This window comes from Macrosteles quadrilineatus, unplaced genomic scaffold, assembly GCF_028750875.1.
Source record: "Macrosteles quadrilineatus isolate MER2022 unplaced genomic scaffold, UCM_ALF_1.0 Scaffold_6__1_contigs__length_79288215, whole genome shotgun sequence".
NCBI classification, from domain to species: Eukaryota; Metazoa; Arthropoda; class Insecta; order Hemiptera; family Cicadellidae; genus Macrosteles; species Macrosteles quadrilineatus.
Genome location: NW_026542599.1, coordinates 23,788,111 through 23,808,451, shown reverse-complemented (window position 1 = coordinate 23,808,451; position 20,341 = coordinate 23,788,111). Strand labels below are relative to the sequence as shown.

Here is a 20,341-nt window from a genome sequence, read left to right as displayed (position 1 = left end):
GACATATGTTTACATTAATGATTTTCTTCCAAATTCTCACGGTTGCCCCTTGAGGAGGTAGCGTAGAATAGCAATGCAAATTCAATGAATCCTTGAACATCTGTCATTTTTGACTTAGTTGTCCTTTTGAGTTCAGGTTTGCGGCAATGTATCCTACTAACTAAGACTTTTAATTAGATACCAAACTCGACCTATGCTGCTGTTTAAGAATTTTGTCTGACTCCTCGTGGGCCGTCCCCCTTAAGACATAAAAAAGTGATAATAGCTTAAAACAGTATACATTTAAAGCTATTATTTATATACCAAGTATCATTACTTTATCTATATTGGTAACAAATATATTTAATTTAACCATTCCGGGACTTTACTACCACACTGTATATGTTCAAACTATAATCAACAGATAAAGGATATTGTTTTTGTTTGACATAACATGCGACTAAATATACTCTTTTCTATGAAAATACTATAAATTATATAACCTAGAAAACTAAAATAAATCAATTCTCTACGATAACATAAAATAGACTATAAACAACAAACATTTGAACAAAATGTTTAGAATATTCATACATGCAAGCAAGCTTTAAATTGTAACACACCTTAATAAAGATATAAACAAATTAAAACATTGTCTTTCCTTGACTTAGATGAGTAATTCATCTCCGAACCAGGCACACTTAATATACAAATTGCACTAACCGGCAAATATTTTGGTTTCTAAGTGAGGAACGATTGTACATTATCACACAAATACATACTGGTAAAATGTATACGCCGAGATATCTCTTAAAAATATACAAACGTAAACATTTTCTAATATATTATTTCTCATTTTGAAAACATAAATAAATCTGTACAATTGAGGCATCTTTTGGTAAGGCCTGATCTCAGGTGGATACTTCATGACTTTATGTGGTAATGTAATAAAATCTATAAAAAATATACATATTTACAAGACAGTCTAAAACACACGTATAAGCTATGATGTCGGATGAGCCAAACCTGCTTTATAAGCACACTTGTGGTAAACACAGTGATAACAAACGATAAAACTTTGTAACTGTACAAACAAGTCGAGGACTTTGGTCCCTTCAGCATTGAGCGTGTCTTTGGTTGGTCTGAGGAACTAGAATTACTGCATTTCAGTCGTCTCCTATCTTATCTCCTGACAAGACTGTATCTTCACTCAAATCTGAACTCCGTTCCTGAAAAATAATATCCTTTTGAACTTAAGTGTTGAGTAAAACCCTAAAAATTAGAAGATTTTTGTAATTTGTAAACTCTTTCTCTACACTTGAAAATGTCCTTCAGGGGACAAAATATTGTGTGCACAGTGTTTTTCTACATGTTCTATGACCTACCTACACTTTCAAGGTAAGCTAGCTCCTATCCTCCCTTTTCTACAATTCAAAATCCTGGCTTAGAGCCTTTCATTGAAAAAAACTAAAAATTAGAAGGTTTTTTTTACAAAACTTATTTTACACCTCTTGGACAAATTTGGAGGACATGCATCCGAGGTTGGGTGAACTCAATAAAATGGCCTGATGATGTTAAGACCAATTTCAGCCTAACTCCAAACTATTCTAACACATGGTCCTATAGAACAAACAGCCTCAGTCCTGTGGGGTTTCAGCTTCCTGGACTGAAACATCATGAAACTAACTAAAGACAGCCTTCCAGTAATCACACATTTTCAGCAATTTTTCTGCCAGAGTCCAGAACGTGCTGCTGTGTTGGATTAGCGATCAACTGTAATTTAATTTTACCGATACAACTAAAGGATGGGTTTTTCTAAACTAGACTAATGTGGGCTGCATTTCTCTAACAGCGGACACAGCACTAACCGGAAGGCTCCGCTTGGAGGAAGGGCCTCAAAGGAACTTTTTCCCTCTTGAAAAATGCAGTTCATATATAATCTGTTAGCGGATTCAATTTTTGAGCAGACCTTTTATTCTTGTCATTACCAAAAGCGTCTGCGAAGATTGCGCGATCGAAAACCACGAAAATGAGTGATGACAAATAAGTCTATGGCGACAATTGAGGTGATTTCACCACGATCTCAGGAGACAGTAAGTATGGCTCCTGAGATCATGCAAGATGATGACCATTTAGGAGATGATGTCTAGGTACTCAATTCTTTCGCGATCGCGGAAGATGTCCATAATTTCACCGCAACCGTAGGGGGCGCTCACGATTTGGTCCTGACCTAGGACGATTTAGTTAATATTTGATTTTGCATCATGTTTACAATTCTGCCATGAATGCAGTAGTTGTTTAACCCATTATAGTCCAGCAATTAATATGATTAAAAATCTACATTCCAAATCAAGCCGATTCAAACCAGACCTAATTTGGATTTTGGCTGGCCCGAAAATCAAAATCTTTGACCCTACCCTAAGTACAAAGGTTTGACCCGAGATCCCTAGCATTTTTAAGCCTATTAAAAATAAAACGGCATTGTTTGTAGCTTATCTCCAGCCTCATAAGTATATTCACCGGTCAGATAGTCGAAAACGAAGAGACGGGTTCTTGAGTATAACAAATGTATTTCGAAATCCCCTAAGCTCCAGCTACCCAAGAATGAGGAGAATAGAAGCCTCTGGTGTGAGCCGCCGGGCCTCATAGATTCTAACCTCCCCCTGCTGAATACTGACTGAATTGAATATGTGGATTACAATTTTATTAGAAGAAAGATAGGTTTATCTTTGTACAGGATGAGCTTAAACAATTCATAGGCTTGGTCTACATTTACAAATTGAAATATTTAGGTGTTAATGGCTTATTGTCAATAACTTTACAGAAATTACTAATGAAAAAAAAAACACTTCTATCAAACACAATGATTGGCAAAGTGACAAGATTCGAATTTGTGTGGATTGAGTGAAACTCATAAACATTTTCTTGTGTGTGATAAAATTCCTTGTCCCACACTAAATGATAACAGGTTGTAATTCATAAACTGGGTAGTAGAGTGTGAGAAGTGCTTTCAAAACTGAAGTGTTCCCCAAGTGCGACCGGTCTGAATCCAAAGGCCTTGTCAAACTAAGGTTGATTTCAGATAAAACCAAAGCACTCCCTTAAAAAAATGCTGAAAGCACAAAATAAAGGGATGGACTGTAAAGTAAAAGTAAATGTTAAATATATGATTACCCGCAGAACAGTGTGTAGTGGCGTGGTGTCGTGGTAGACATGTGTGTAGCCGGGTTGGTTGGGTCTCCACTGCAAAGCCCTCAGTTCCGCCCGGGTCAAGGGAGGGATCGCAGGACAGTCGTGACCCGCCACCAGGCGGTGGATAGTGTGCATCGTGTGTCTCTGCGTCAACTCTAGGTGGCGGTGTGACCGGCCCTACAACAAACAATCGCAAGCGTCAAATCAAGGCGGTGGTTCAAAGCACATACTGAATAAATGGGTACATCTGTTGAATAAGTAAGCAAATAAATGTTACCAACAATTTCATTTAGGAATATCGTATCAAATTCACCATGTACAATTCAAAAATTGGTAATTTAATTTTGCACTGCGTTTCCTTTAGAGCCAAGCTGAATTCCATAGCTTACACAAGGTATTTTCATACCTTCTACTAATGTAACTTATTTCATTATTAATTCCTGGTGATATTAGCACTATTGAATGGCCAAATATTTTACTTTTAGTTGAACAATATATTTTACTTTTGTTATTAACATTTCTAAAAGTAGTTTACAGTAGACTCCCTCTTATCCGGACTCCTCGGGACCGAGGCCAGTCCGGAAAACGGGTTTTCCAGTTAAACCGACGTCCCCAAATCTCGTTAAAACGGACTGTTTACTGTGATATTCGACTTAAATTTAGGAGAGCATTGTATTTAGACACGTGATCACTGGTCTTAAATTTTTTTCACAAGAATAGATGTTTCAGTACTGCCCACTTCCTGCCGATCTAGTACGGTTAAACCAATGTGCCGATAAAAATTTTCCGGTTAAAGAGATGTCATTTCCGCCGAGTTCAGTCCGGTTAAACCGATGTCCGGTTAAGAGGGAGTCTACTGTATGAGAATAAAAATAAATGAAAAATAAAAATATGTTAATTGATTGAGCTTACATGATTTCATGAGTTGTGTAGAGAAACCATGGATAACTGACTATTTCAGACTACTATAAATATCAATATTGATCGAGTAGTAAAACGGTTCATATAGCTTGTGTTTAAAAATCCAAAGCTTGCAGGTTCGTTATTAAGACAGGTCAATTCAGATCCCAAGACATTTTTCTTCCAGTTATCAATAATAACTAACAAGTCAACCTTAGATGGCCGCAAGATATGTAGATATTTGTAGGATGAGGAGCAGAAACTGCTTTAACATTCATTTCAGAAATCAACTATGAAAGAGGATTTAAACATATTATTTGGATCAACAACTTTATAATCAATGCTTGTTACCTGAACATGAAGGCTGTGGCGGGCGGCTGATGAGAAGCTTCTCTGACACAGTAGGCAGTGGTGAAGCTCCCTGCGGCGTGCGTGTCTGTACGCATTGTGACGAGTCAGCTCTTCCTGCAACAACAGGTTAGAGTTTGACAAACATGTTCTACAAATGTAAATAAAATGTTTGAAAACCAACACTTGAACACTTAGGGAATGTGTAAAAAGCGGTGTTTTTAAATTAGATACTACTTGTTTTTAGACAATTGCACCGTTTAATTTTACTACTACATGATAATGATACAAAGATCCATTATTATTACTTGCAAGACAGCAATGTCATTTAAGTGTGAATTTTAAGCTGAATATTAATACAAGGTTGGTGTAGAATGGAGTGAGGTGAACTGTGTAGCTATGACTAAGACAAACCTTTTCTTTACCCAGGACTATTTTATTACGCCCAATGATCCAGAATAACTGGGTCTAGTTCTATTTAATTGCAGCCTGGTTGTTTTATGATTCTAATCCAGTATCAAATAAAAATCTCAAATTTTTTAACGTAATACAATTAGAATATGAGCATCCTATTCCAAATGTTACATAACATAGTCAAACGTTTGCTGGCAACATCTGGCATTACTCATTTCAAAATTTCCGTGTCACAGTGCAAAATAATAAATATAAATTACCTCTAATACTGATATTTTCTCCAGGCAATGAATCAAGAATTCACATTGTATCAAAGTTAAATACATAGTTTATTTGTTACATAGACCAAAAACGTGTTTCAATTAATGCTAAAAGATTTTAAGGGACACAACGACCAGTATTTTGTCCATAAATTCTAAAAATCAGCAAACTTCAAATGAAGAATTTGTGGGAAACAGCTAATGTATAAGAGCGATTTAGACAACCCGGGATAGAGCGATGGTAACATTAAAAACGTAACAAAATGCTAATGACATAAAAAAACAAAACAAATTTTAGGGATTGGAATTTCAGTCTTGCAATATTGTACATTTTGAGCAGTTGAGTAGAACACTGACAAATAGAAAAAAGCAGACTTGACAGTTTGATTATATGTCATATGTATCATATATCATAATGCTGATTACTGTCATTTACCATGTTTTGGTATCTGGTATTGATACCAGATATCTCTTATCAGTTTTTACATGTTTCCAAAATAACAAATGCTGTTGAAGACTGGAATAGTTCAATGGGTTATTTTTGAGACTGGATGGAAAGGTATTGCAATATCATCTTTATTAGTTGGATATGATGTTTACAGATATAGGCGTATTTAAATAATTCAAATGCCCTTAGTCATTCATCTAGAGATGTTAGATTTTATATTAGTTTTAAGTGTTAATTTAGCTAAGTTGATCACTCACACAAGAAGTTTAATAGTTTAAAATAGGTCAAGAACAATTACTAATGAATACAAACACTTTAAGAAGCGAAATGCTTATGGAGAATAGTCAAACTGGAATTATGCCGCCGAAATTAGCTTTGCGCGGCCGCCACTACGATCGGCCGTGCGGCAGCCACGCTACTCTATCTCTCTCTTGCTCTAAGCCGATTCTTTGTCTCACTCTCTCGCGATAGTCCACCTAGCGGCCGCTGTGGGAACTATCCAAAATTCAAATATTTACGGACTGAATTTTTTACAAAGGCATTGCGCTTCTTATAAGTTTTGTATTCATTGCAACTACACTAGCCTAGTGGTTTCAAAAATCAGAAAAAAATATTAAAACATGTGATGTTACTGAGTGAAATACAGTAAAAAAAAAAAAAAAATATTTCCGCTCCTATGTTAAACCTAGATGAAAAGTTAAAAGAAATTGATGAACCACATTATTCTAAGCAGCAAGCAAAAATAATTATCCTGTGAAACAACACAGGTTTAGATTTATTCCTATTTAAAAGCAAACTTACATTGCAAAACATCCAACACATATTTTTCATCCAAAATCAAATTTAATACCAAGATAAGCCTGTAACTGATACTATACTGTAACTGTAAAATACATCACAAGATCTCAAACATCTTTTGTAAATTTACAATTGCTGGAAGGTGATGATGTTGAAGTTTTGTAAAGAATATTATTTGGTAGTAAGTAGCAAGAAATGTGCTTGCAAAGTGGCAAATAGAACGTGTTGTAACAGGTGTTCCGTTATATGCACAACATGTCTGCAAATATACAATTGTCATGACATCAACATCAATTTAATTTTTACAGCTTAGCTTACACCACATTCACAATTCTTTTGAAATTTGTAAGAGAAGCAGTAAAGGAGTAGAAATCGTGAGTAAGTCTAAATTTATAAATCACAATTATTAGTATAACAAGACCAAACAAAGATGCATTAAGAAATTTAAAAAATAAAGCCCAATTTGTAATAATTTATTAAAGCTTAGTTTGAAATGGCAATACCTCATAATGCCGATATCTGTTTACCTTTGATGAAGAAAGACTTTCTATTATCAATTATCATCTAATGCAAAATAAAACTATGTAAAAAAATATAATATTTATTATTTACCTTATTCTTAAAAGTGACATCACAGTCCCGGCAGGTGGTGGAAAGATTCCTGGTCCGTCTCCGTTTGGTATCTTCTCTGAAGTGGCCCTTTCCAGGCCTCTTCAAGCCTCGACCACAATTCCTCAAAGTGCTTTTATCTTCAGACTTATCAGGTAAAGACGAACCTGGGTTTTCATTTAACCTTATGGGTGAAGAATGTTCTAAATCATAAACACAATTCAAACGAGAGGTATCACAGGTAACAGACAAATCACTTTGATTATCTCCACTTAAGTAGTTATTCCGACGGTTAATTTCATTTTGAGCAAGAGAGGAGGGGATAGTTGTATTTTCTACGACAGTTTCAGTTTCTGAAGGAGCACTTGTAACTACGAGGTCTTGAGAAGATGTATCACTGCCCACAGCTGTGTTTCTATTTCGCCTTATTTTTTTCCTGACAAAGAAATTTTTGGGCATTTTTCTCCTGGTTTTCTTTGTTTGGTCGTAGTGGAATTCTCTTGACGATTCAGTGTTGTTGACTTCACAAGATGAGTTTGAGGAGTTGGAAAAAACTGAAGACTTGTAATCCAGAGGTGTGCTTGGTGATTCGTCTTCTGAATTCATAAATTTTGAAGGTGGTGGGTCAATTGTTTCAGATACATCTTCTGAATTCATAAGTTTTGAAGATGACGGGTCAATTGTTTCAGATAAACAATCATCAGGGGATTTTCTTCCAGTTGGTGACTCAACAACAGTTTCAAATTCATCTCTATGGGGAAGGATTTCAACTTCAATTAGTGGCTTTGAAATGTCAGTAGTGTTACTTTCCTTGTTCAAATTATCCGTGTCACAACTGTCTGAATGATTGCTATCTACAATTTTGCTCTCCTCAGTAACCTGATCCAGAATGTTGGTTGATGATTTCTCGTCAATAAAAACATCATCATCACCATTTTCAAGGTTTGATGACACTTTATCAACACTTTCTGGGTTGGAATTCATATCAGAATCTGGATACACTTCTCCAGGACTGAAATGAGGATTACTTGGACTATAGATCTTCTCATTTGCCAACGAGTTGCTACAGCCAGTGGGTGAATACTTCTCATATGGCACCCTATCATTTTCATTTGTTTCATAGAATTTGTTTAAACAATATTTCTTTGAAGAGTTTGATATTAAATTATTATCAAACGAATCACTAAATGGTGAACTTTCCCTTGACATGGAGCATGGATTGCCATCACTCACATCAGTATCAGAGTGTTCTGAGGATTCTTCATCTTTACTTTCATCACTGGAACTTGACTGTGAATTGGAAAGAGATGTGAATGTTTGTGATTGGAGTCTTGAGGTCAACTCGTCTAACTCTTTATTTCTTTTCAACACAACAATCGGTTGCCAGTTTTCATTTTGTGATATATTTTCAGTCAGATAAGAGTCAACACTCAACGTTGATTTCCCATCACTGTGTTCAACAGACAATTTCCTATTTTCATTTTCTTCTTCACTATCTTTTTCTGAATAACTACTGCTGCTATTGTCTGACTCTCTCTGCAGAATAAGACGGCTGACTTTGACAACTGGCGAAGAATTCTCATGATAGTCACTGATAACTTTCCATTCAGCTGATGGCGCTTTTAATCTAACTTCAACATTGGCTGGTCCCAATTCCAAACCAGATTTTTTTGAAGCCTTAGTTTTCTTCTTGTTTTTCTTTTCTTGTTTTTGTGAAATATTCTTGGATATATTAAATATTTTTTTCCAAGGTAAGCTACATTTAAGTTCAATTTTTCTTCCTTCTTCGGGGATTTTATTAGGAAATTCAGATCTATCGTCAAACTCTGCTACCTCCTCTTCCACAAAAGGCCAGTTCCCAATATCATTAATGAGGTTTTCATTAATTTCTTCATAGCAGTTAGTAGTAAGAAGTTCTTCACTTCTTCCGTACAAAAGTTTAGATTTCAGTTCATTTTCACAAGCATTTTTCAATCCAATGTCAGGTGGACATATACAAGATTCATTGACTGATAGTTCGGTTGTCAAAACATCAGCACAATCAGCATCCCTGACTGATCCCAACATTACATCTGACTCACTTTTGCCATTATCAAATTGCATTTTACCAGCGTTTTCATCTAAATCCTCAATGATGATGACTAAACTTGTGCTATTATCCAAAGACACATTTGGTATTTCACTTTCAATACCATCCGTACTTTCTTTAAACAACGAATGATTGGTATCTGAGAGGATCCCTAATCCACCAACATAATCATCAATCTTTTCGGAGTCAACATGTACACAAAATATATTTCCTTGAGCTGTTGTATCTTCGTTAGCTATCAACAGAGGACCACCAAAATTATTTTTTGATTCATCATCTGTCAAATGACTACTATCGTTTGTCAATTGAGAACTCGTTTTGTAATCTGAAGTATTATTTGAACAGTTCATAGTGTTGGTTCCTGTGTTCAGACAAGGCTCGATATTTTCACAATGATTTTGTAAGCTGTCTTCTCTATTGTAATCATTTTGTATTGATTCATCATAGTGGTGGGTATTTGAATCAACTTCAGTAGCATCCTGAGTGATTGGTTCAGGTAAAACATCTGAAGTTTTTGGTTTATCTTTTGTATTTCGTTTACGCCTTTTAGTGCGGGGATAGGCGAACACACTTTTTCGCTTTTTAGATTTAATTTTGTCATTTACAACTGTATCGGTTTCTCTCTGTTTCATCTCATGTGTAGCACAAGAGGATTTCACAGATTTAAAACGATATTTTCTTTTTGGGTAGGGAATAATATTACAGCTACTTGATGTTACGATTCTAGTCGAATCCCTCAAGTTGTAGTGAGTCTCTTCAAATTTTGAAAACGAGTCTCCATCAACTATAGAGTGATTATTTTTTATCTTTTTTCTGTCAAGAATTTCATCAGCAGTATTAGTTTTTGTTGAATAATCGAGAGATTCATGAGATGGGCTCTCACTAAGAGGTGATTCCACAAAGCCTTCATCTGACTGAGAATAAAGTCCTGGAAAATTGGAATTATTAAGTAACATTTGTTTTGAACCAACATGTTCTAGAGCAAGGGCAGCTTCAACTAAACACTGTAATGGGAAAGTTTCCTTGTTTAAATGTTGATTGTTTCTTAATGAATCGTGGACAGAAGTAATCTTTTCATTTTGACTCTGTGTTATGTTATGTGTCTGATCATCGTCAACACCATCATCAAATGACATGTCACTGTTGTAAGTTTCTTTGTGGCTTACACTGTTGTTTAGAGCTTCATCATCTTGATCATCTACTGGTTGAGTTGTCGAGAACAAAACATCCTTTCCAGTAACTAGCAAAGTTGCATTAGTATCTTCGTTTGGCGCAACCTTTGTTGAAATGTCATTGGTGTTGGAATCATTACAAGACACGTTATCACTGGTCATATCTGTACAACTAATTGTAGATTCGTTGGATACATCCTCATGGTTAGGAGAAAGTATATCTCTATCTTGACATAAAAAGGAGTTTTCTTCTGGTGACATTGGATGGCTTTCATTATTCAAAGGGCTATTCTGTACTGTTCGCAACAGATTTAAATCTTCAGAAGATGAGGTTGATTGGTTTTCTTCTGTCTTTCCTTTCGATTTTTGGTCATGAGCAGATTCTTCAATGCTTCTGTTCAATAGGTAATTAAAGTTGTTCAATTTTGTAGAAAGAAAGCTGGGTTGATTATCATTTGATTCAGTTTCTGGCAAAGCTGGTTTCTGAAGAGCTGGTTTACTATTCTCTCTTAAGTTCTCTTTAAAAGAATCATCCATTTCACTTGGAGAATCAACAAACATTTTGTTTTTATGAGGTTGCAATTCAATAGATGAGGACACACTTATTTCATTTTGCTCTGATTGAGCAATCTCTGTTTTGCTGGGTGGAGAATACACCCCACTATTTTGATTGCTTACTTCTTGAACTGATGATTCAGAAAAACCTTTAAAATTGGTGGAGTCGTTCACTGAAGAACTGAGATCATCATTAGTGTCAACATTTTCACAGTACTGAAGTTTAGAGTTTTCTGGTTTGTGCTGATTGAAGATTCCTGGATAAGCATTTTCTTTACTTTCAGTATAATCACTTTCAGGTTCCGGAGAAAAGATTTCTCTTAAAACTGCTTCTCTTTCTAATATTTTTAGTGAGTCTCTTCTTAAAAAAACTGATTCTTTTTGGTTAAAAAAACAAACTTTGTCCTTCAAAGGGGTTGAACCATCTTCTTCTTCATTTTCATTAGGAGTTTCACCTCCTACTTTCAGAGTGGACCTACTCTCAACTGGAACAACTGAATTTATGTCTCCTGACTTGCATAATTTTAAATTTACATTTTTTGGTTTTACTGTTTTTTCTTTGGAAAGTTTTCGCTTTAAGTTGTATTTTGTAGGTAACTCATCCTTAACTTCAGAGCTAGAGCACAAGGGATCATCAGGTGAAGCAAGCGGTTCTGTCGATTCATGATCACTACAGTCACTAGCTGCACTTTCAATTGCACATGAATTTTCATTTAGCATAGGCCTCATTGGAATTTTACACAGACGAGTAACTGAGGCTATTTCCTTTGTTTCTTGATGCCCAGATTTGAAGGTTTGAGTTCCCTCTACATTTTCTTTTTCGGAACATAATTTATGAAACCTTTGCCATTTTCTTGTTTTAAAGTCATGGAAATAACTAAATCCATTGGTTTTTATGCATGAGATGGGTTCTTCTGCATAAACATATATACACTCGCTAGCACAATAAGAATCTTTCTTGTGAAAATTATTGCAAATAGCTTTTTCTGTTGATAAATCTAAGGGAAGTAGATTTCTTGATGTTATCACTGATGTTTTGCTATGAATCGAAGGCAGTATTGGGGTTTGGAACATTCTATCACCATTTTTAAAACCAGATAAGCATTTTTCTACTGTTGCCGTCTGCTCTGTTGAATTCATTTCGCTCTCCAAACTCATTGGAGAACTGGCTTCTTCCACAGAAAACATACCTTTACAGATGTTCATTGCTTCATTTTTTAAAGGATTTTCCAAAAAATGTTGTCTTTGGTCTATGTTTTTTGTGACAGCATAATTTATTACCTCATTTATAATATTTCTGACGTTCACAACTGATTCTGAGTAGTTTCTGAATGATCCTTGATAGTGGGGATGACTATTTTGGAAAAGCTCATGATCATTTTTCGAAGAAAAGTAATTAAATGTTTCATTCCTTACTATTACAGAAGTTTCAAGTCGAGATTCTTTGTCTTCAACTGTATTTTCTTCATCGGATCTTTTAATGTCCTTTTCAATACTACACAATACTCCAGTGTTACTTTCATTAGCAGTTGATGGAAGGACGTCTTTACTTTTGCATGGTTTCTCCAAATTATTAGAATTGTCATTTTCAATTAATGGTGTTAGTTTATCAGTAAAATTGGTGGGCTCTTTGTTGTTAGAAGATTGTTTCAGATTTAGGGAATTTGCACACTCTGCTAATGGTGAAAGCTGATCTTCGAGGCCAGTTTCATTTTCTGATGATTCCTGAAGATAATGTAGGTTGTTTTCAGCCAAAACGTTAGAACATTCGGTATGATCACCTACTTCTTGGACAGATTTTACATTTGATAGTCCCATTAATTCAAGAGCATCATCTATTTCCGTGCTATGTTGGTCGGCAGCATGATTTTCAACTTTATTATTAACTAAATCTTCAATAGAAAATATTGCATTGCCTCCATTTTTTGAGATTTTGTTTTCATCAACTGAAGGAGTCTGGTCAGCATTACAACTTATTTCACATTTAGCACTCAAATCAACATCCATGTTTTCACTGTCATTTACCAAATCAAAACAGCCAATCTTGTTTGAATTACAAGGAGACTGCAAATCTCCAAAGTTCAGTAGGTTTTCCCCTTGACTAGACACAATTTGGGCAACCTCAATGGGTTCATCATCTTCCTTTCCATGATCCGACATAGGAGAAAATATAGACCTAGCTGGTCTCCTCAGATGAGCTACAATATTGTTTGCAGACGGGACTAGTTTTATTACAGAATTAATTTGATAATATTTCTTTTCATTCTGGATGAAAAGCTCAGTTGTCTTCACAATACTTTCTTTTTCTTCTACAACCGGCGAAGATTCGTGTTCCATGACAGACTCAGAAGTACTTAAATTAAGGGCGCAACTACTTGTAGAATCCACTTCACAACTATCAGCATCAGAAGGATTTTCAGTGAATGGCGCAACATGAGCAACATTGTTTCTTACTGTTTTACATCGGTCTGTGATGGATTTTGAAATCAAATCGTTGATTATGTCTTTGGCAATCAAATTTGCTTCCTCAGTGATTACAGGAAAATGAGTTCCGTATTGATCAAACACTAAGGTTTTGCCCAGTGTAGTTTTAAGTCCACAATACAAGTTCAATTTTTCAAAAATCTTATTTTTTGGAAAATATTTTGTTATTGTACGACATTTGTTTTCGTTTTCTTCAGAAACTTTTTTGTTAATCAAAATAGCTTTTGAACATTGTGAGGATTGCTCCGTGAAAATGCTTTCTGCCAGAATAACACCGTTATGTATTGGAAGATGTGAGGTACATTCACTATTAGTTTCACTTGACAATAGTTGATTTATTTCTGAAAATGTCTGAGCCTCTCTAAAATAGTTTGCCGACGACCTTCTCTTTTCCTCATCTATAGCTTGAGCTAAATCCTTTTCAAGTTCATTAGCAGCATCGATATCAAGAGTTTCATGGCTTATATTTCTGGATCCATCTGAAAGTTTTTCTGTACAGTTATCCATTTGCTCATTTAAATTTTGATTTTTGTTTGCTATACACCACATTTTCTTTGATTCGTTCAATTTCAGCTTTAAGCTAATTGGTGGCATAGGAGGTGACTTTTTGGAATCATCTGATTTTCTGTCATTCAAATGGTCATCTGTTTTATTGAACACCTCATTGTTTGTATCTAGGATGTTTTTGAGACATTTTTTATCATTCATTTGAAGGATGGATCCATCTGCTCTCTCGCTTCTGTCAATATTATCAGAAAAAATTGTTGAAAATGACTGAAAATGTGTATCATGGGAGTTTATATTTGAATCTGACAAGTCTGGAAAATCACAAGTTTTAGTTTGGTATAGATTATTTACATTAGAGTGGTTTATGTCCTCAAACATTCCTTCTACACTTGGAGATGATGGCATTCGGTTGTTCAAGTCTTTGTTGTTTGAAGTATTTCTATCATCCATCTTGAAAAAATCATTTATCTGTGAGTTCATGTCACAATCTGAATACACGTGAAAAGGAGAATAGGTTTCCTTATGGTTTCCCATTTCCTGAGAGTGCAAAAACTCCTCACTAGGAGAAGGTAGGCATGTTGGGATTCTTGCAGGGAAGCTTTGAATTTTTTTGTGAGTTCTAAAGTTTTCATGTTTTGAAATATCTTCAGACATCAGTTCTAAATTAGAACTGGTACTGGTAATTAATTTTTCTGGATCAAAACTATTTTGGTTTTGGCCAATAGATCCATTAGGTTTGTCCAGTTGATTATCATGGCTATCATTTATGGACAGTTTGCAGCTTTGGTTGGATTCTATTTGATTTACATCACATTTATTTAATTTCATAGGTTGTACTATTGCCATTTGTGGTGGTTGAGCATTGTATTTATTACCTTTGTTAGAGTCATCCACATTGGAACTACATACCTTGTTTCCAACATCAGAAGGTTCATTAACTTTATTTTTAGAAAGGTTCTCTGCAAGAGAAGCGCAGTTTTCTTCTTCTCTAAAGTCATCTAAAGATGGCATGTTCAGGTTGCTACTTGTTAGAGGTGGATTCAAACAGTCTTTTTCCCCTGACACTTCACATCTTGGAGTGCTTTCTGAATCTCCTGTGTTGCTTTCAGTTGCAACTTGGGTTTTAGAATTAAGGAGGGCTTTGTTTTCAACTGCCCATTCCTTACTGTTAGGGAGCCTCTTCAATTTAAAACTGGTGGGTTTCTTTGCTTCGTCGTTTGTTGATTTGCTGGGAACTAGTACGTCTGGTTTAGATTTGTTTTTTCCATCTCCATTTTCTACTCTACTTATTTCTTCAGATAGTTCGACCAATGTTGAGTACTGTTGGACGTAGGGAACTTCTACTGTTATAGTGTTGCTTTTTGTTTGGTCGCCGGAATGAAGGGTCACCACATTGTCCTTGTGAGAAGATTCTTTTTCAGGAGGAAATGGAACCCTAAATATTTCAGGTGGTCCATTCTGAGAGGTTATTAGTACAGTCTTTTCTGCAGGGTTTTGATTTTCATTGTTTATGACGTCCATTCTTTCTCTAATTGAATGGTTCTTATCTGAATATAGTTTATCTCTGCCAATTAGATCTGATTTTTTAACCATTAATGGAGGCATGAAGGTATTAGGATCTCCGTTGGGAAATTCACAGTGAACCTTTTCTTGGTAACAATCATTGAGTTGTGCTTTACGGACTGGATCTAAAAATGCACTTTCAGCAGCTTTGTCCAGTTCTTGATGAAATAACCTCCTCGGATCTTTAGTTAAGTCTTTATTTGAATACAATCTGGCAGGGTCAAAATCCGAAGTGAGTTTATGATAATCATAGTTTGGATCCAGGATTTGAGTGTTGTCATACGGTAGGTACTTGTTTGGGTTTATCGGGTGTTTAAAATTATAATAAGGATCTGGATGTACTGGAGGCTTGTAATGTTGGAAGTTACCTGCAGAGTATCTCGGTGTAACTTTATTGTATATTGAGGGGTTGTTTCCCATTTGTGATTGCTGAAGCCTTGGATCGCAAGGTCGAGTCATTGCAGGTGGAACTTGATGACTATTCACAGCTGACTTGTCTGTGTTATTAACTAGTCTTTCAGTCATTTCTACAAAATCATAGGCACCATCACTGATTCGCCTGGTATCTCCGTAGTAAGAAACAAGGTTATCAAAGGACATACTGCCAGTTTCAGTACTGGGAACTTTGTTTGTTGGCAACTCACTGTGTGTCTGAGGATCATTTTTGCTATGTTCTACATTATTATCTCTTTTTGAGCAATCTAACGGTTGAAATGCACTATTCTTTCCAGATATCCCTTCACCATCTCTCTCGGCCCCATTCCAAAAACTGACTCCTTTGTCATTGTCATTTAGAAGGTTTGGCATTGAAGGTGCAAATGAGGGTTGATTTTGAAATTCTGCTGACAAAGTAGAATTCTCAGGATTTTCATTTGATCTATTTGATTCATCAATACGTTTTCGTTCATTACTAGGACTACTACTTCTAGATTTTGAGCTACAGTTTTGGGAGGTTTTGAATCTTTCTTGTATTTTGGCAGCAGCCTCACCTTCAAGTGATCTGCAGTCAACCACAATATAAGGTGCTCCACTGTTTCCTAAAGCCAAAGGTTCTGACAACCTCGTTCCTTCTTCCTCGTCATCCTCCCATGTGGCTAAATATTGGCGAAGGTCCAAGTCTGGTCTTTTCTTCCCCAATGAAGAATCATATTGAAGGTTCGCCTTGCGTGAGTCAGAAATGGACTGCCCGTCGTCTAACCCAGCTCTAATATACGGATCTCCAGTGGGAAGAGCGAAATTCATAGAGTAACTGAGTTCATTAATGGGGTTGCTACAATTCATCATACTTCTGTCACTCCCTTGCATGGCATACTGCATTTGGTGGGGATGATACTGCTTGTCACTCGGTATTTTACAAGAGGTGCCATTTTGTGAAACACCTGTTCCTTGAATCTTATTGACCTCACCGAAAGGTACAAAACCTCCTGGGTACCCAAACTCGTAACAACTTTGCAGGTTCGGATCCAAAACGGACCTTTTCGGTTCCGGGACAGGTCTAATTATCTCAGACCCACCACTAGAACCGACCGTTCTGTGGCGTTGAGTACCTAACGACTTCTGTGTTGCGTCCATGTAGTGAGGATCTGTCATCTTCAGTCCCGCTTGAAGCTGAGCTCCTTGACTGACAGACTGATGGTAAGGTGGTGGGGGACAGTTCATCCTGGGACCGTAGCTCCTAGTACTGCCCCAGTACGGTGGATACATGGGATACTGAGACCTCATCATCTGCTGCATCTGCTGCCTACTGTCGGGCATGAACTGACCACGACTCATGAACTGGGAATAATGCCTGTCTGGAATGCCTGCAAAACTGTTATCAGTGGGATAAGCCTTCTTCCTTGACAGAGTCGGTTGCATAGACCTCCTGTCTGTGAAGTACTGCCTCGAGTCATCATATCTGGGTTGTGTCGGCTGATACCTCAATGGAGCCGGGTTGAGGGGATATCTGTCTTGGAAGTGTTGGCAGCATGCTTCTTGACATTTGACCATGGGGGTGGGTACCGGCTGGTGAGGGTACTGGGGGTAGTTGGCATGCTTGGTACTTCCATCGTACGGCCCCATGAACATTGCCTGCTCTCCACTACCGTAGTACATCCCCTCTAGCTGGGAGTTGTAGCTACTCCAGGTTGAGCCGATGTTATGCTGCTTGGCAGCTCCCTCTGTTGTTCGTGATGTTTGCCCATGGTTGCTGTTGAATCCACCCCCACTCTCTGCATAGTTGTTTAACATTTCGCCCTTTGTTCTTCATTAACTGCAACAAAAGAGATGAATATTAATTAGAGTTGATTAATATTTTGGTAGAGGTTATTAGTCGATTGAATTAAAGTTAATAAAATTTTTCTGGAACATTTTTCACACACTGAAAGACAATCTCACTGAAAAGGTAAAAAAGCCTCATTATTGTTTACTTACTGTGAAAATAATTGTAAACTGAACATGAAAATATCTGTGACTAAGTACAAGTAATCTTAAAACTAGATTTTGATCAATTTTCATTTTAAACAGCTGGCCTGACAGAAGTCGTCATATGGTTTTATGTCAAACGCTTGTTCACATCGCTCAATCACGTCCTGGTTTTGAGTGTTATAAGACGTTTCTTTTATTTACTTTCCGTGCAATTTTTTTCAGTATCTACTTATTTTATTTTTAACAATAAAAATAACCTATCTCTTTCTAAACAAAACCGCTAAGAGTGATGAAAAAATGATTGTTTTTTTTTCATTTTAATGTCATATGAAAGAAAGTTTTAGCTTATTATGATGTCTAGTTTACCAAGAACATTCATAAACTAATAAACTGTTTAGGTGAAATTTTATAACAAATCTGTAAAATTGTAATTTGCTAAATATTTTTTTTACAAAAAAGGGCTTAAGTTTCTCAAAGTCTAATGGGGAAAACCTGTTGCAACAAAAAAATAAAATGTACTGCAGTTTTTAAACAGTTTCGTAGTAAAGGGAAATCTAGGTACGTTTTTTAACCAAGCATCCATTACAAATAAATAAGGGATATTTAGATTTATGCCATGTTAATCTTTCATGACAGTAACTTTGATTAAATGTTTAAAGTCTAAAACTAAAAAGGGATATGCCATTAAAAATATTCATCCCTAACAAGCAATCTATAACAATCAATTTATTCTTCAAAAGGATAATATAGGAACATTATCTATTATTTATTTTTCTTCCCCATAAGAATATTCAACTTTGGTCCTACCATATAACATATTATTTACTCAATAATTTAAGAATAAATGGTATGCATTCATACGCAATGTCTTTTTAAACAATCTTTTTAAACTTTCGTCAATTACTGTAGGCAGGTTTACAGTTGTTCATTATTTACTCAATAATTTAAGAATAAATGGTATGCATTCATATGCAATGTCTTTTTAAACAATCTTTTTAAACTTTCGTCAATTACTGAAGACAGGTTTACAGTTGTTCAATAAACTTGACAAACATTTACCATGGCAGCATCAATTATTACCTGTGCTGAATTAGTTAAAGTCAATTAATTGAGATGACTATCAGTTATCTAACGTATGATCAACTCCACCCACTGACTGCATGTCACAGAATAGTTGGTGTCAATCGCACAGACGCGTCCTGTTGAGGTAAAAACTTCAACAGACTTTATAAATATTCATCTGCAGCTTGTACAGGTTTACCAAAAACTGTATGAATTTGCTTTGGAAAGTTTATTGTTAAAGCTTTGACTATCGATGCACCTACATTCCATTCTCATCTTCAAGTTGTCATGTTTTTTTTTTTATAGTTTCGTCATAGTTGATGTAAGCCACTGACAGATTGCCCTAATGTAAATTACTAAGTCAAATACACACACATTTTTACCAAGTCAAACTGATTAAACGACTTATTGTGAGCTATAGCAACTGTTATGACCTAATATATACATAAGAAAAAAAGGTTAAAATAGAATTTTAGACACTAGCACATTCTGTGACTGGCTCAAACAAAAATTTTCTTTGTTGATAAAAATTGCAATACAGATGGGATGACTACATCAGTATCCAATAGCTAGGGTCAAAGATTTTAAATTAAGTTTAAAGATAGATCAAGCTTTTTGTTTCATAGGACCAAGGCCACAATATAAACATGTTCATATTAATTGACTTTATGACTCTTATATCGTTTTTTTTTAGATCAACAATAAGTGTTATGTGCTTGATTTAAGGGGCAACTCACAAAACACCAACCATCTGGTCTTTTCCCGTGAGCTTCTCTGACAAACCTTTACAGACCGTTGAGCTATTGGTTGCACAGCTTACCTAGCCATGGAACTTGAACCCACAAACTATGGTGATGTCTTCAGGTTTGACACCGCTCTGTCATTCATCGGACATAGCATTATATAGTCTACCACACAAACACTAGTCTAAGAAAAAAAGTTAACAGAGGAAACACGCCTATGGGACAACTGTACGCTTTCAGATACTTGTGAGCCCGAGCCCTTACGGATGGAAATTCCTATCGCACAGGACCCAGGGTCTTCCTCAACCGTAACCGTTGTAGACCATGATAGCGAGGAGGTGGTGTTGGACTTTGCCCTAGACACTACTGCTAAACACCACTTAAGTGTACTTTTGCTTGTTTTTTCTGTACCTTAACACGTTCGCTGCAAAAATTCCTTTGGCAGTGCGATCGGAAATGTGACGCAGCCTCGGCGCGCCAGTGAATCAGCGAACGCAATAGCATTAAAATATTTCAGTCTTGACAGTGGCAAAACAGCGGTGGTGATGGTGCTGTGTTACCCCGAGAGTGGACGTAAGTTCACTGAAAAACTCACAGATAGCAGCACTGCCTGGATCCGTAGCCAGTGTCTTTGTAATGTGGCTCGAAGAGAAAAAGTAGAGAAAAAGAAGAGAGTAAAGTATAGGACCAGCACAACATGCTGACATAGTTTAGTTGATCCCCGATAAATGCGGAGGTCACAATAGACCAACTTGTATAACACTGCACCGTGACTCAGACTGGAGTCGTACGCACGCTGTGCCAGTACAGCA

The 20,341-nt window shown here is 36.2% G+C and overlaps 2 protein-coding genes across 2 annotated transcripts in view; both read right to left on the bottom strand.

The window, feature by feature from the left end:
- Positions 1 to 564: 564 nt before the first annotated feature.
- LOC128996830 (dentin sialophosphoprotein-like) lies at positions 565 to 8,143 on the bottom strand. The gene is made up of 4 exons (XM_054422318.1): positions 6,952 to 8,143; positions 4,423 to 4,536; positions 3,154 to 3,348; positions 565 to 1,208 (listed from the first exon to the last, which is right to left on the bottom strand). Exons 1-4 carry the CDS (start codon positions 7,930 to 7,932, stop codon positions 1,146 to 1,148), a joined length of 1,353 nt encoding a protein of 450 aa, XP_054278293.1. The 5' UTR covers positions 7,933 to 8,143; the 3' UTR covers positions 565 to 1,145.
- Positions 7,934 to 20,341, bottom strand: part of LOC128997392 (uncharacterized) — a 39,910-nt gene continuing 27,502 nt past the window's right edge. Inside the window, exons 3-7 of the mRNA XM_054423029.1 lie at positions 14,107 to 17,569; positions 12,282 to 12,489; positions 8,709 to 11,249; positions 8,182 to 8,513; positions 7,934 to 7,960 (exon numbers count right to left, since the gene is read on the bottom strand). Coding sequence (XP_054279004.1) covers positions 7,934 to 7,960; positions 8,182 to 8,513; positions 8,709 to 11,249; positions 12,282 to 12,489; positions 14,107 to 17,547 — 6,549 coding nt within the window. The 5' untranslated portion in view covers positions 17,548 to 17,569. The remainder of the gene's footprint in view (positions 7,961 to 8,181; positions 8,514 to 8,708; positions 11,250 to 12,281; positions 12,490 to 14,106; positions 17,570 to 20,341) is intronic.